The 17,671-nt window shown below is 42.7% G+C and overlaps 1 protein-coding gene across 2 annotated transcripts in view; it reads left to right on the top strand.

Annotated features, from left to right (window-relative positions):
* Positions 1 to 17,671, top strand: part of Chchd3 (coiled-coil-helix-coiled-coil-helix domain containing 3) — a 264,762-nt gene that overhangs the window by 239,019 nt on the left and 8,072 nt on the right. For both annotated transcript variants that reach the window (XM_021164672.2, XM_029478369.1), the window contains one exon: positions 14,125 to 14,260. In XM_021164672.2, coding sequence (XP_021020331.1) covers positions 14,125 to 14,260 — 136 coding nt within the window. The remainder of the gene's footprint in view (positions 1 to 14,124; positions 14,261 to 17,671) is intronic.

Genomic DNA, 17,671 nt, shown 5'->3' with positions numbered 1-17,671 from the left:
CTACAAACCCCTTCAGCTCCTTGGGTCCTTTCTCTAACTCCTCCATTGGGGACCCTATGCTCTGTCCAATGGATGGCTGTGAGCATCCACTTTTTTTGTTTTGGTTTGGTTTGATTTTTGAGACAGGCTTTCTCTGTGCAGCCCTGGCTGTCCTGTAACTCACTCTGTAGACCAGGCTGCCCTGAACTTAGAAATCTACCTGCCTCTGCCTCTCAAGTGCTGGGATTAAAGGCGTGCACCACCATTGCCTGGCAGTGAGCATCCACTTCTGTATTTGTCATGCACTGGCAGAGCCTCTCAGGAGTCAGCTATATCAGGCTCCTGTCAGCAAACTCTTGTTGGCATCCACAATAGTTTCTGGCTTTGGTGGTTGTATATGGGATAAATAAAATTTCCTCTAATTTTTATATTTAATTTATGAAGCAGTTTGGGAAATACTACCAACTACTTGACTTCAGAATGTACTGCCAAAAATTAGTAGTGTTACCACGTGTGATTAGTACAGTTAATGCTAGGAGTGAATATTGTTAATTGCCATTTTTGCATTCTTAGTCCCTGCTGGCTTCCCTAAACATCCATTTCTCAAGTACTGAGCCTGTCTCCTCACTTCCGGGGCCTCTGCGGCAGTAAAAGGTTAATGTTTCAAATGCACAGTTTCACAGATGCGAGCTCGGCACTCTACAGAATCGTTCCGTTACTCAAGCCCTTGTTTAAAGCCTCAGTGTCCAACCTTGTGAAATGAATCTAGTTCCTATGGAAACTTGTCACTGCTGCAGATAGTGCCCTTATCCATGAGTGAAAACTAAAATCAATTCATGGAATGATTCTATAATTTTATAACATGGCTTGGGAAATGGGCTTTAGAAATATGGGTAGTTTGTGCTCCTTGACTGTTAGAGGGCTTCGTGCAGGACTGCATCTGAAAACTACCTTGCAAATGTCACCATCTGTGCTTTCACAGTGAGGCCAGATAGGTAAATAGGGGTTTAGTGGGAGCCTGTGAGTGCTTTGTTGGTTTTTGTTTTAATTCCCTGTACCATGAGCAATAGCGTATGTGGAGGCAAGGGATCTGAGAGCTACACTGGAAGTGAAGTAAGCTTCAGGGGGTGGAGGAAGGGGAGAAGGCTGCTTGACTCCCAGGCAAGCTTGGTGATTGTGGGCTATGCAGTGAGGAGAATCATGGAATGGAGGCAGTTGAGTCCAAGAGATTGGAGGTCACTGCATCAATATAGTACATAACAGCCCAGTAGAATGATGAGGTAAACTGAGGGAGAAACAGAAGTAAAAATCATTTCAGAGGAAGAACTAATAACAATAACATCAAAAGTATCAAAGTTTAATGCAGCATAATGTGCTGGTAGAATTGTTAGTAATGAGAACAGGCAGGGAGGAAAGGAAGGTAGAAAGGAGGGTGGGCAAAGCTCGTGATGATCACCTGCTTCTCCTAGATTTAGTCTTGAGCTCTGGTAAAAGCTCTATGGATAAGCAAATCCAAACAGTCACTTAAGCACGTGGAGCTGATGCTTAGTGTAGAGATGTCTCCAGTGGAGGGAGTCAGCTGGCACTGCCAGCTCCAGCTCTGGCTTCAGAAGGGTAAGATTGCTGTGTGTCTGACCTTAGATCCACCAGAGCCTGAGCCCTGGGAGCTGGTGACTCTGACGAACAGTAGGAGAAGCCCCAAGGAACGAAGACTTCACCAGAAATGGTGAACAGAGGGAGTCAGAGATTGGAGCTTTGGGATTATGAGTGGGAAGGGGGTGATAAAGCAGAGAAGAAAGACTAAGTAGGAAGAATTTTATAGGTGGAGAAAATCTCCAGGCTTTTCTAAGTTGTTAAACTACCAGTGCTTGACCAGTGCTAATTGGTTGTTTTTTCTTACAAAGTTGCTGAGATATTAATTAAATGTGAAGGGTTTGAGTTTGTGCTGCAGCTTGATGCATATGGAGGCAGGAAGAGGTACTTTTCAGTTTATGGTTTTGTTATGTCTTGGTGTAATGTGTCAGGTGTCACACCTGGTGTCTCAGGGTTAACTTCAGTCTTCTACTCAGTACCGTGAAACCCATGCACGAAAGCCTTGTGATTAGGAATTGCTGTGTCTAGGCACCCAGAGCAGGGAAGCAAGCTTTCTCACTACAGCACCTTCCTGAGGCATACAGAGTGTCTCTCAGTAACAGATCACTATACCTTAGATGAATTATCTCCTGATAAGCAATCCATGCTCATGATGGAAATTTTAACTCTCATATGCAAAAGTAAATCTCTTGCCTGACTCTGGCCACCTATCCATTTGCCTTCCTTGAAACAGCTGCTATTTCCAATTGATTTTCTTTTTTTTTAAATGTATTTCCTGCATATATCAGCATATAGATGTTATATGATTTTAAATTGAACTTGTGCACATCATGAGCATATGCAGAATAAATAATCATGGTTGACCAGCATCCATAAACTCCTATTTTTAAATGTATTTTGCCAGTTTTTTCTTCCATTTCCCATTAACTGTCACCCAAGTATTAATTCTTATGGAAGCTGAGAGTGGGACAGGATCTGGACATACTGGACATTCCATAGAAGGAGAAAGCAACAACTGCATCAGATTTCGATGTCTGTGTTCTGGATGTATTTGTTTTGTATAGAAAGGTATCTAATGGGAATCACAAGAGGAAGTCTGGTCCTCCCCTTGCTCATGGTGAGTATGTGTGGTGGTGTCCTCTATAGCTGCACGGCGGACACAGCCGGGCCCCCTTCCACCTGTGCTCTTCGCTGCTGCTTTGTACTCTTTCTCTGTCCTAGACTCATCCTCTGTCCTGTAGTTTACTCCCAAGGATTCAGGCACTCCCAGGTGACACATTTCACCTTTAGAGCTTCCCTCTGCAGAATCTGTTGCCCATCACTTGTCTCCAACCTCGCCAGCCACACGGTCTACACAGACCCTTCCCTCCACAAACCTTCTGGTGGTTTTTTGAGAAAATGACCCAGGTTGGCTTCAAATTCTTGATTCTCCTAACTCTGTCTCCCAAATGCCACCAAGCCCAGCCTTGTCTTTAAAAGACCTGGTAACTCAACCTCCTGTCATACATCTATTCTGGCTAACTCTGAAGCACACACTTCACTACTCATTCTGCCCCTGCCTGGAGGACAGGTCCTTCTTCTGTTTCAGCCTTTTACTCTCTATGTAAATGTTTGTGTTTTTTAAACAAAGAAATGCATTAGTTATTTTCAACTGCTGATGACCCTGTCTTCTCAGACTACTTTTCTTGTCTTCACTCTCTGACCAGAATGCCCCCTACCTCACCTGATCCCACAAGGCCTCCTGTTTAAAAGGATGCCCACCATCTTATCTGAGACTCTGCCATCAACTCCAGCCAGGTTTGATCCCTCCCTTTCAGATTTCCCCATTGCAAGATGGACCACATGAAAACTGCTCTGCTTCAGGGAGGAGAGGCTGGTCACCCTCTCTGTCTCCAAGTGCCTGCCTGGTACATGTGAAGACTCTGAGCCAACCTAGGCCTCAGCCTTGACTGTTTCACCCCCTGGCTTTTTGCTTACTGTTTTCCTGCCATCTGGCTCCTGCCTGTTCCTGGGAACCACTCCATGGCTCTCTTGTCCTTTTCAACTGTCTTTTCCATCATGGAGCTCCATGTCAACCTTACATGGTGCACTTTGCCATTGTCTCTTCGTGCTCAGTTCTCCAACTGTTCCATCTTCCTTCCCTGTCCCTTCCCACACAGCTGTTACCCAAGGCTCAGCAGTCCTTCATGTCTTCTGTTTCCATACTCCCCTTCAGTTTTACGGGGAATTTCTAATTTATGGTTGGAGTACCATTCTTCAGCTACGTTCTAGCTGTCCATTTAGATCATGATGGTTGGAAGTCATTTCCACTTAGACTCCCTGACAATGTTTAAATACTCTCATTCTCTAGCTCCCCAAAGCCTTGGCTGAATGTGAATCTACCAGTCTGTACTCTTCTCTGCTTCCATATCCTGTCCAGTTATCTTGTCCTTACTTGCCAATGCCTCTATTTTTGCTCAGCCATTCTTCTTAGTAGCCTGCTTCATCTTTACATATATGCACCACTCCATGGGCCAGCTGGTAGACCTCCATGAACATCCACATCCGTCCCAGTCATTCATGTTGGAACAACTTTCTCATTGTTTAGAAAATCCAGTAGCTTCCTTTCTCCTGTAGAATAAAGTCTGCGCTGTGTGTTATCATAAGACTCTGCATATTCTAGACCCTTTTTACCCAGCACTACCTTGTTCATCCCTACCCCTTGACATCCTGAAAGCTAGACCTTGGCTCACAGAGGCCTTGGCAAAGTAGCCTCTACCTCTTATACTCCACCCTTCAATGAGGGGCATTGTAAATTGTCCTCTCTTCCAAAAGGCTAGAGGTGAACACTTTCTCTCTCAGAACAGTTGTGGCACTTAGCACTTCCATTGTTTCCTTAACACGTAGACTACCTTGTATTACATGTAGCCTCAACAATATGAAGTTAGAGGGGTGAACTTAATATCCTCCCTGCCCACTGCATGGTGTCCACAGCTATCAAGCCCATGTGGCGTTCTCTCTGTTTGACAGCTCAGTATTCATGGGTGGTCTCCTGATTCTAGTGACAGTACCTAAGCATCCTCTTTTGAACAGTGCACACAGATGGAAAGCAGACAGAAGGCTTGACTCTGCCCTCTTCCCAACTACCGCTTCCTCCGCTCTACATTGTCAACACTCTGACACTTAAAGGGCAGATCAGTCTGGGTAATTTTTTTTATCCCTCACTTGTCACTAAAATAAATACATTTGCAGTTCTTTCAGCTAAGGGAGCTCTACACATCCCTTTCAGTGTATATCTGGTATACAAATCTTGCTTGTAAAATGTAGTGAAAGGAAGTACATCTAAGTGATATCACACTCTCACCACAGACTTAGTTGGTCTTATCCTAATTTTTTAGGATATGTTGCAGTCCTCATTGAGATATCTGACAGATTTTTAAAAAAATTTTTTTAACTTAAGCTGTTCATGATTTGATAGTAAAAGTACTGTCTTAAATTTGATTATAGTAGAGAAAAGGCAGGGATACCAGGGCCTATTTTTATGCATAGGTAACTGAAATTTCACCACAGTTATCTTCCATCCCATCTTCCCTCAGCAGAGGCATTTAAAAATTTCATCCCAAAGGGTAATTTTTTGTAATTAGAAGCTTATCTTAGAGGTGCGTCTTAACTGTATATGCCCAGGGTGCTGATTCCATATGGTCCAACAAGGATATTAATGACTTTGCAGTGTTGCACTGGGCAGATTCCATTAGGCAGAAGAATTTAATAAGACTTGTGAAGTAGTTATGGAAAGATTATCTCTGGGAAGTTGTGTTTGTTAATTTTTCTCAGATCTTCAGTCCATTGCAAGGATCCTGTGTTAGAAAAACTCAGCAGCAGCCTGGGAGAGATGGCTCAGTCAGTAAAGTTTTCATCACTTAATCAGGAGGATCTGAGTTCAGGTCTCCACTTGAAAACAACCTGAGTGCCACTGTCAGCTTGTACAGATAAACCTTGTGCTGAGGTGGGAGAGACAGAAGAATCCCTGGAGCTCTCTGGCCAGCTAGTCAAGCTCCCGATTCAGTGAGAGACCATGTCTCAACTGAAGTAAACACCTCACAGCGACTGCTGTCCTCCACAGGCACTCATAAATACACAGCCACGTAGCCAGTGGGAAGTTAAAAAGCTATTAGAGTGCCAGAGCTACAGCCCTGTGAGTCCTGTTGTTCCCTTTTCCAGTGCTCCCTCTTCTGAACTGGAGGACTCCCTGCAGGAAGCATGGAGGGATGAAGGGAACGATTCCCCTTGAAGGCCTTGGAATTGAAATTGTCTCTGGAAACAACTAGTGCCCAGTGTGCACTAACACCCGGATCTGTAACTTGTGATCTCCCCATGTCTTTCCTGTTGGGTTGAGTGGTGTGCTCAGCCAGTTCTTTTGTATTTTCCTCTAGATGGCCAGTATGGTGGGCAACTTATCTTTTTTCTCCAGGATTCTCTTCTAATTTTAGTAAATTGTTCTGTGCCCCAAGATCCTTCTACCATCCTGGTTTATCCAAGTTCCTCCTGTCTTTTTTCTGTCTCCAAATCTGGGCAGCGATTAAAGATTGAGTTTTGTGAGAAAAGTGAGAAAATATTCTCTTTCTTGGTAACTTAGTACAGCTTAATGGGAAGGTTCCAGCAGGCTCTTCTGCTAGGGGAAGTGATAAATGCTAAAGAGCCCTACCAATTCAGAATTACCATTTCTCCAAGACTCAGCCACTGCAGTGCCCCGACATCATTCTTGGTGGATATTACACTTGGCTTCTGCTTATTTTTGTGTGAACTCTCTGGTTGACTCAGAACCTCTAAGTTCTTATTGTATACAGCTACTCCCACCTCTGCACACTGAGCCTGTGTTAACACATACTCAGAACTTTTTTCTGAGGGAAAGCAAGAGTTTAGAAGGCGTACTGCCATAAGGTTATGGATGTATTTACAACCTAAGTTCAAAATCACTATAGTCTGAGTACACTGAACATATTCCATGCAACGTTGAAAGGCAGCCTAAAGGATTCTTAAAGCCAGTACTTACTTCCTGTTTGCCAGTGATGGCTTTCTCATCTGGATACTGTTTGGCCACATTCCAAACCAGACGTCTGTCGGTGCCTGGCACCGTGTTTATAACCTTATTGTTAGGTCACATTTTAAAGCCATATGTACACCTCTGCTGTACACTTCTAGGCCATCAGCAAGCTCATATCTCATTTATCAACTGTCACTGTGGATGGCGTGTAATGAATTCTTAATGATCATTGCTGGGTTAATCATATTTATTGGCATGACTGAGTCAATGAAAGAATTCATGAACCAACCAAATCCTCATATTTTCTATCCTTGGACCAAGCATGCCAAAGTAGTAGCATGGGGAAATGGAGATAAGTTACAAAGCCATGGGCTAAGATGACTTTGAACGAGTAGCAGTTTCAACTCTGTATATTGTACACATACACATATTTAAGAAAAATCTAGGACTGATACATTCTGCATGTTCCCAGATATCTAATTACAGAATTGCCTTACATGGTGTTAGGTAAGAGGTGGTGCTGCAGAAAGGGCTGCCCTCTCTCCTGAGCTTTCAGATGGGGACCCTTGGGTGGATATGGTTATTTGTCTCCATCAGTGTCTTCTGGAGATTCAACTGTGTCCTGGAAATTTTCTTCATTGTAGATATCTAAAAGGATCTGCATCTCTTAGAACCAAGGGCCATTCCTATGAACTCCACTTACATTTTTTTCCCATGTACAGGGCAAGAATCCCGTTTCCACCAGGATGCTCAGTATAAACTGCCACTGTGAGTCCAGCACTGGGGCTAAGTCATTCTCCAGTATTTATTTACTGTACTGTTACCTGCTGTTTATTAAACAGTATCAATGTTCCTGTCATTGTTAGGAGGAAAAGAGAGAAAAATGGCTATCATGGAAGTTTCCCTACCCAGACAATGGTATTCTATAGCTGTGAAACAATGAGAACTTCAGAAACCATCGTGTCCTGGGCAAGATGTGCTCTGGAAATTGGTTTCTTTCAAGTTGAGTTAAAATATTGATATCAATCATGCCCTATATCCCCCAACTCTACCTAATAGTGCCCCTTACTCCAGATAGCCTAATGAATTTATCTCTCTCCCATTTAGAGATAACAAACTATGTTCATAGCCCAGATATGGATCAAGAAAACTGTGGTAAGGGAATTGAAAATTAACCCAGTTGTTTCTTTACCCCACACCAGATGCCTGACTTCACAGATCTTTTCATCTGAAGAGTAACATAACTTCTGTCCAAAGGATTACTTACAAAACCAAACAGTAGGGGTCATCATTCTTCAGAGGTGCAGATGGCCTCCGTTTTCTAAGTGCAGACATGGGGGAGGAGAAGGTATTTCAGTTCTCACTGGTGCTGGATGAATCCAGGCCATAGGACCCCTTGTAGGTTCAGTGGTGCTAGTAAAAGTGATGACTAGAGTTGACTTTCCAAAAGAACCTGGGCTGCAGAGGCCCACAGTGTCACTGTGCTGCCCACCCCAGGAGCCGGTGTGTGGGCACATGCTGTTGAACTTGACTCCTTTGTCCTTCCTGCCCCTGTCAGCTCTAGGTACCCCTGATAGCATTGAATGAGAAAGGAGAAATCCACTGCAGAATTGGACAGGTTTGCACGCAGCCAGTGTTCTCATTGCTTAGTACTGAGACCCTTAGTGAGTACAAAGCCAGCTGGATTGGGGGGGGAGGTGGGTAGGACCATATTGCTCCTTACAGTATCTTTGGGGTTTTTATTCTGGACTGTAAATATAAAAAGGGTTGACATTGCTTTCTTTCCCTCCCTACCAGTCACCATCCTTTTGGGGGTCCAGATTACTGAATTTGGCTCTCACATCTTTTTTTTAAAGTCAGCAGATTAGCTAGATGCTGGACTTTCAAACCCTAGGTTTACAGAACAGAATTCTATGTAAGTCAGCTTTTACTCCTCTGGGTCCCTAGGGGACTGGTTCCAGACGCAGACCCATACCAGTGTGCTCAGATAACAAGTGTCTCACATAAACTGACTTGGTCTGTGCATGTGATGTGCCTGTGATTGTTCCTGAAACTTTCAGTCACTTTGGACTGGTTGTACTTTCCTGTCACTGATACTATATGGTACTTATTAGCCAGAAAGACCCTTCAGTGCAGGGGTTGTCTTTTGTTTCTGACAGAGTCTCCATAGCCCTGGCTGGCCTCAGACTCATGGCAGTCCTTCCACCTCCACCCACTCCCCACCCCCAGCCTCCCAAATGCTGCAATTATGAGTGCCAACACTTTACTTAGCCAGATGCATTTTTCCCCCAAAATATTCTCTCCCTGGTATTGGTTAAGTCCCCAGATATGAAATACTGTCTCTCTTCTGTGTACATCTATTCTGGGTTGTTTCTCTTACAACACCCAGGCTGACTCTGTTGGGCAAAATTGTGTGTACTCATTATGAGTGGTGGTCTGCCTGTCACATTGGCTGCTCCATTGAGCTAAGTCAGTAGTTCTCAAACATGGGTCTCAACCCACTTGGCAAACCTTTGTCTCCACAATAATTTACATTATGATTCATAACAGTAGCAAAATTACAGCTATGACATAGCAACAAAAATTAGTTTATGGTTGGTTGAATCACCATAACATGAGGAATTATGTATTAAAGGGTCACAGCATTAGGAAAGTTGAGAACCACTGAAATTAAGTGCCAAGCCATATATAGTTGGCATCCATGCCCCGTCCCTTATGCTTGCAGAGGCTCTTGGCTATTTTTGTGTTGTGATGATAGACAGCAGCCTAGACGTTAACCTTGTGCTGGTGATGGGTGGCGGTGAAGGCATCTTGCATTGTTAGATGCAAGATGTTACATTACATCACAGCTGTGTGTGAAAACAAATGGAAAACAAAGCAGGTACCTGTAAGCGGTATTTGGCCTCTAATATGTAATGATGGAAATTTGAGTACAGCTCAAATAGAGGCATCATTAATAAGATGTTAGCAGTTCAAGCCAGAAATGCTTGAAATTAAGTTTGTTTTGCAGATCTTGCACTATTAGGAAAAGATAGTTTACATTTTATTGTGAAAATTAATATCAGGATACTAAAGTGTAAGGTAAAGGACAATGACAGTTTAGCAAACAGTGACTGCATTTTACATCCTTTCTTTGCATTGCGTTTTATAGTTACTTTATTATGAGTGGTAAGCAATAGTAACTTACATCATTTAAGTATTGGCAGTGAACATGGACTTAGGGTTGCATTTTGAAAAAAAATCAGCCCTGCTGGCCACTGGGCTAACATCTAAAGAACAGTTTGGTATAATTTAATGATAGCTTTTGGGCTGTACCTTAAGAATAAGAGGTTTCGCTCCACAACCATGTTACATGAAATGTCTGACCTCATGAAAGATGCGTTGTAGGATCCTATTAAGAAAACAGTTTTCTCTTTAGCATCAGGCATCTCATTAATTCATATTTTCTCCCTGCATATCCCCAGTAGTATTTCATCAGTGTCTGTAGTGCTCTCACAGGGTACCTCTGGTTAACACACAAGGAAAGGAGCCTCTTTGTGTCTGCACTCACAATGAATGACTTTTGTGTTCCCCAGAGCTGGGAGAATTCTGACTGCTGGCTGTCACCACATGACTTCTTCTGAACTATCTCCATATAGTTCTTTCTCTGAAGTTACCATATTGTATGTGCCATTTATATTAGCAGAACTAAAAAGATGGATAAGTAATTGCGTGGAAATGTAAAGTCCTGACTCACATCAAAGAAGATTGTAGAACATGAAAGTGGGAGAGGCATCAGGGAGGCCACAGATGGCCATCAAGCTGGTAACCGAGGGTCACTGTGTGTGAGGGGCTTCTCAGAACTGCTTAAGCCTCAGCTTCACCCAGTGTTTTCCCCCCTTTGACCAATTAATTCATCCTTCACAAAAGTCTCCTAAGGAAATAATCTGACTTGGTAGTGATATTTCATGTCCATCACCAGGTGGTGGGAAGCCTTGGGAAAATTAGAAACAGCCTGTATCTCTTTCTGGTCTTTTTTTTCCAAGGGATCAATTAAGGGCTTGTTGTAAGTGTAATAAGGAAACCTTGTGAGTATATTGTCCTAAATGCTTTCTAATATTGCCATTAAGCATCACCTAAAAAGGGAGGGAAAGTCTTGCTAGCTCCTAAGTCACAGAAAAAAAAAAAAGTGTTCTCTTGTGGTTTTGTTCTTGGGTCTCATATTTGGGACTCTGGCTCTGCCCTTGTGTCCAGCTTCCAGCCCCTTGGCCATGCACTAAGGTTATGGATGGGGCTGGAGGTCACTTCAGGAGCAGCTTGTGCTTGGGAAAGGAATGACTGAAGGGTAAACAAAATGACCAGGTATAGTGGCTCATGTCTTTAATTCCAGCACTCAAGAGACAAGCAGTTGGATCTCTGCCAGAATGGTCTGCATAAGTGAGTTTCAGAACAGCCTGAGAGACCCTCTCTCAAAGCAAACAAACAAGAAAAAAAAAAAGCAAAGGAAGTAGAAAAAGAGGGTGAATTCAATGAAAAGTTCCCAATGATTTCCATAAGCCAAAAAAAAAAAAGTTTTGTTATTGTTTTTTATAAATGTCTATTTTCAGAGGTTAACTTTGTTCTAACAGTTCCTTCTGGTTCAACTGGTTTTGGATAATGGTCTCCATTATCACTGTCCTGTGTTTTCCAGCTCTGTGCTCAACTTGCTCTTTATCTTGTCATTCATCCTTTCATTCAATCTATCTAAAGCCAGTAAAATTCAATTGTTTAAATGTCCTTTTCAACTAAGATTTCATTTTCTCACCTAGATATCTTGGAATTCTGCCTTTTTTTATTTTTGCCTAATAGAGGCATTTTCCTTCAGCAGGCATGAAAGCAGTCATAAAAGTCAATTGCTGATTCTATGATTATATGAAGGGCTGCTCACAATGCATATTGGAGAGATGTCTTTGAAGCCCTTTTCCTGAATGGAAGGTGCCAGGGCTTGGGCTTTATGGCCTTCTAATGTTGGATAGTAATCTCATTTAGCATCTTCCAGAGTGAAAACAGTGCATTAGGCCATCGTAACTTGCCCTGCAGATCAATACAAAGGCAGATCTGCACCGTTCAGATGAATCCAGGAGAAATGGACCCGAGTCTACAGAGGAGCTGGGGCCCAATTATTCACTGTTCTTTCCCCCTCTCTGCATCTAGTCATCAATATGGGTTAAAATGTATACAAAAAGGATTTCAGATGATGGCCACACAGAGAGAACAGACTGCCAGACAGGAAATCAAGGGCTTGAAAGCGAGTAGTAGTATTGATTTGTGGTGATAAAAGTATATTTTGATACACTTCAAACCATAAATAACTTGAGGACTTGAACCTTTATGACTGAGGGCTCAGCTCAGGGTCAGTGCTTGTGTGTGACTTGCACTGCTGCTTTCTAAAGAGGGAGAGGCATTAATGAGCTACCTACTCCAATAATCTTAAGAGAAAAATATATGCACATATGTGTGTGTGCATATACATGTGTGTACACACGAGTGTGCGCATGTGTGTGTGTGTGTGTGTGTGTGTGTGTGTGTGTGTGTGTGTGAGAGAGAGAGAGAGAGAGAGAGAGAGAGAGAGAGAGAGAGAGAGAGATACATGCATGCTGCCTGCATGTTACTAGTAAAGGAAGACCTTGGGTCTGCTTAGCCCTGCTTTTGTCTCCCCTCTACCTTTCCTCTGCCTCTATCTAGACCTAGATGTGTTAGAGACTTGGTCAGCTATTGGCACTGGGACAGAAGCTCAATAGCTCAGCTCTCCTGCATGAATCATTAGCAGTGTCAGCCATGGATTTGTTGTATTCAGCTGCACTCATGCTTAATCATATTTTATTCAACATTTACCCAGACACGAGTCTTGCTGTCGTCGGTTGGTCAGTGGTTTTCTGGGGCTGTGTTTTTGAAAGCATAGCTGACTCTTTTTTGAAGCTGATGTTCATTTATTGGGGATTAGGGAAGCTCACGTCCAGAAAAATCCACAGACATCCAGAGCGTCAAAGGCTTAAAAGAATTGAAACCCCTGGCATTGGATTTAAATTCTGCTCTCAGGTATTAGACAAAGAAGTAAAATAATGAATGAAAAACTAAAAACAGTGTTGTGTAGAATCAATCTTTTTCTCTGTATGTCTGCTTTCTTTCTGGGGTAGTGGAAAGATTGCCCCAGGGACAGTCATGTGGTTTGCATTTCCACTCCAGCAAAATATATATTAGTTTATCGTGTTGGGTTAAGTAATGAGGAGACAAACTGTCACCCAAGGGTCTGCTTATTGATGGGAAATATTCCCCCATGTTCTCTGAGGCTTTTGTTTTTAGAACCCATTAAACTTAAAATAATGCTACCTCAGGATTATATGGAAATATCAAATTTAAATTTCAGAGACAGAACTGATAAGACTGGAAGCATTTTTTTTATTAAACAAACTAATTTTTTTAAATTTACAAATTCATAGATTAATGATTGTTTTGCATATTTCTTCTCTCTGTGGTTAGTCTTTGTACCTTGAGTTCTGCTGCCATACAAACAAGAATATTTTCTGTGTGTAATTTATTTGACTTATTATTTTCAAGTGTGTATTACAAACTGTGGAAACATTTATGTTTGGCATGCCATTTTCACGGAGAGAAATTCTACTAAAATCTGAGCGTTGTAAATACAACTGCAGAAGTTTAACCTGGAAGATTTTTAGATGTTTGCCCTTTTTTTTTTCCCCATTCAAGAAGCTTATTGTATGACTTCTATAAAAATTATCCACGTTGAATAGTAAAGGTCACAAAACAAGACATAATTCCTTGGAATTTATATTCTAATAAATGTAGGCAGGTGAATCGCACTAGATTATTGCATAGTCCATGACATGGGCAGCGCAAAATGCTAGCACGGGGTCACCTTAAAGGGGGGAGAAAACCAGGAAGAGTTGTTCAAAGAAGGTTCCATGAGCTACGCTTTGAAAGATGTACAGTGGTCTTCAGTTACATGGGAAGGGTGGGAATTTGGGTGCCAAGCATTTTCTAGCTGGTGACCACAGATGTGAGATCCGTAACTGGCCCCTAAGTATGATTTACTCAGGCTGCAGCAATATTCAGGGTCCAACAAGGGCTAAAGGCAGGCAGGAGCCTGATCATATCTCTGCTGCCCTTGTACTTTATAGCAATATAGAGAGTCTGACTTGAATCAGTGGATTTACAAAGAACTCTCTAGATGACCTGTGGATGCCGGGAGAGGGCTGGGACTGTAGACACAAAGACCAGAGGTCATTGCTTGGATCTAGGAAGTATTTTGAATTTTTGTAATAATGGTGAGTATGGAAGATTAGACTGCAAGGACCAGATCTTCATGGCCTGCTGGCCATGGGTATGCCAGAAGAAGTTGGGACTGGCAGATTTCTGACTTGCCAGACCAGGCTGTAGAAAAAGAGCACTGGTGTTATTTGTAGGACCTCGGCTTATATGTTTTATATAACTTTTAACCTTGACCATTAATGAGGATGCCTTGTCTCAATTATCCTCATTTTTGTTCCCAGGCGGTATGAATACCATCCAGTCTGTGCAGATCTGCAGACCAAAATCCTCCAGTGTTACCGTCAGAACACCCAACAGACTCTCAGCTGCTCTGCTCTGGCTAGCCAATACATGCACTGTGTCAACCATGCCAAACAGGTGGGTCTGCAAGCTGACTGGGGCATCTGAAAAGTAGTAAGTCCAGTCATCCCAGTGGGTGGGAAACTTTCTCAACTCATCTAGAATCTCTTAAATCATGTTTTAGCCATAAGCTCTATCCAGTTCACTGTCAGAAGAGTCCAGATTCTAGATAGGCCTGGTGGCTTAGGCCCAGGATCCCAGCTGCTGAAAAGACTGGGGCAGAGCAACTTCAAGTTCAGGGGCAGCTACAGAGCGAGTTCAAGGACAATCTGGACAATGTCTTGAGACCGTGTCTCGAAGTAAAAGTAGGAATGGATGTGCAACTCATTGGTAGGGTGCTTGCCTAACATGCTCAAGGCCCTGGGTTCAAGTCCCTGTGTGAGAAGAAAGAAGAGTTCAAGCTCTCCTTGTATTTATGTGCAGGAGCAGAAATATATTTAAAAATATGCTTAATCGCTCTCAACCTTTCACTTTCTAATGGTCCCAGTGGTCTTATCCTCATGGTCATTACCTCATATCCCTAAACAGCACTGTCCAAACTATGGATGAAGGCTATAAATTAAGAAGCAAGCACACTTGGAGTTCGTAAGTAGTAGGAGGTCTTGCAGAAATAAGAGAAATCTACTCTTCGGTCACTAACCATTCCTCCCCCAGTTAGTAGAGGCTATTATTTGAGCAGGAGAAAGAACCTGAGTCATACTTAGGAAAGGCTTTCCTCCTTCTACATGCTTCACTTGACCCTTCATGACTGCATATGACACTCATAAGATGCATATTTTCTCTGATTCATGTGCTTTAGAAAGCTAATGATATCCCAACAACAAATTAACAGTCTCAACAGGACACACAATTACTTTACAGTTGGGTACATGGGATTTGAAGAGACACAAATTGTTGGAAACTCGGTTCTTTCTGCTGATGAACTCCCTAGAGTTGACCTTCTTGCCCATCTCAATCTAGCGTTGAGTTACACGGCATGCCTTTCCACAGCCCAGTTTGCTCCTGTTATAATAATACCACGTAGTGTAAATCTCCAGTACTCCATAAATATCCGAAGGGAGGGTAGCTATTGTCTGGGTATCTTGGAAATAACAGTAACATTAAGTAGAAAAAATGTAATCAAGATTAAAAGCCTGTGTTTTCTTGACAAGCCTCATCCCTTGCTTGTAGCCACACTTGTATAGCTGAGTATCTGCCAGGGTTCTTTAAAGGTCTTGCTAGAGGTAAAGCTACTGATGTTAGGGTAGTGTGTGTTGTTTGTCACAGAAACCTCTGATGAGCTCTTAGCAAGCCTGCAGCCTTCAACAGCAACCACCTGAGCTCTTGGGACTTGTAGACTGACTCGTGGATTTTTCTAATGTGACAATAAAGACTTGTGGAGTTGGACTGTGTCATTGATAGAAAGGTGATTGTGTCACCGTGTGTGTTTCTGGAGTGGTGTCTGATACAAGTGTCTTATTTCCAGTGTGCTTTCTGTTTTCGATGAAGTGGCAATACTGAAGGTCTTGGAGCATTGGCTCCGGCCACTCTGCCTGGTGAGGTCATGTTGAATCACAGTTAGTCCCGTGGTGTCCTGTTTATGGAATAAAAGAAAAGCTATTATTGCAACAAGGTCACATATGACACATGGTACGGTAGAGGGGAGAATCTGGCAGGTCTGGGTTTGGAACCAAGCCCTATCTCTTAGGTCTCTGGCCTTGAGCCTTGGTTTCTCTTATGATTCACTCATGTCCAGTATTAAGTACGCCTTTGTTTTTCCCAAATTCAGAATCATCATTTAGGAAAGCTATGAAATTAGACTGGTAATTCAAAGAGACCCACTCAGTTACCAGCCTGCTGTGGCTCTCCTTACTCATAGCTAGTCTGTTCAGAGTGTCTAACACTTCACAACTCTAGGTTAAGTTATGTGGAAGTGAATGGAAACCAAATAATGTCAAGAAGATTAGAGTCTTGCCATAAATTGGACAACACTAAGATACCGAGAACCATGAAGCATTACCCTTTCATCTCCTTAAGCCTTAGGATTTCAAGGTCACTTCATACCCACTCTCTTACTTGTTTTATGACAACCTGAGATGAAAATAGAAATGGTTTCTTTCATTAATCTGCAGCCCAGAGCATTGACACCTAGGGAAGTCATGATGGTAAATTTAACAACTAGTTCAAGATGCACCCTGCTATCAAAACAAAATTTTAAGAATAGGTTAAGTGATCTTTGTTTTTTTGAGCATGTGAGAAGAGACATCCATCATCCACATGTACAGAATGTGGCAGTGAGGGAAAATGAGAGCAGACATGGCGAGATGAGAGAAAGGCGCATTGAAAGGCTGCTGCAATGGTACTAGAGTCTATAGGTCACACGTAGGGCATGAGATAATAGTGCCCAGGATCAAAGGGGCTGCTTGGCCTGTGCCCTAAAAGGCCACCCATGTTGGCTTCAGGGACGTGGTATCTGCATCGACAGCAGCTGTCATTCTCTGATACAAGCTGTCCTTTCACTCCCTGTGAAGATTGTCTAACCTCAGGACCCCAGTTCTGCCCCCTTAGTATACAGTGTCTTCCCTGCCTATTGTACGGCTCCAGGTGGACCAGCTCCCTTCACTTAGCCTTCAGTTAGGTCCAGACGTACTAGACGTGTAACAGGACAGCAACCCATTAGGTCTCATTCCATTTCCGACACTGCAAGGGTTTCCCCTGTGGGATAATCACAGGAGTCCATTCCACGTTCACATGACTCACAAGCTTGGGCTCTCACGGGTCCCTGGAGCGCTGTTCTGAAGACTAATAGATTTTACTGGTAAGAAAACTTCCGGATGTTCCTTACCCTTGCTGTTTCTGTCTTATTCACCCATTGGCTGACATTAATCTTCAGTGGTTCTTAAACAGTTCCTTGTGGGTTGGCATGAGACATTTAGACTTACTGCCAGTATATTAAGTTATGTATTCTTCATGGAGGTAAAAAAGATACTAAATCGCTCTAATATAATTTCTCAGTTATAAAAGTAACTGACTAGGTTTAAGTACAGCATTTAAAAAGGAGTGTCAATTGACATACACTTGTGCCTCTCCCATATCTGCTTAACCTGCTAACTTTCTAAACTCCCCAGTATTGAATGACCTCTTCTTGACATTAAACCCTAGTTCCCATTCAGTCTTGCTATACCTGACTTATATCGGACTTTGTAAACTGGGAAAAGAATGGGAATCCAGTGCTCACAGTCAGCTATTGGATGGAACACAGGGAGTCCAATGGAGAAGCTAGAGAAAGCACCCAAGGATCTGAAGGGGTCTGCAACCCTATAGGTGGAACAACAATATGAACTAACCAGTACCCCGGAGCTCGTATCTCTAGCTGCATATGTAGCAGAAGATGGCCTAGTCGGCCATCACTGGGAAGAGAGGCCCCTTGGTATTGCAAACTTTATATGC

This window comes from Mus caroli, chromosome 6, assembly GCF_900094665.2.
Source record: "Mus caroli chromosome 6, CAROLI_EIJ_v1.1, whole genome shotgun sequence".
NCBI lineage: Eukaryota > Metazoa > Chordata > Mammalia > Rodentia > Muridae > Mus > Mus caroli.
This window is presented reverse-complemented; position numbering and strand designations above follow the sequence as displayed.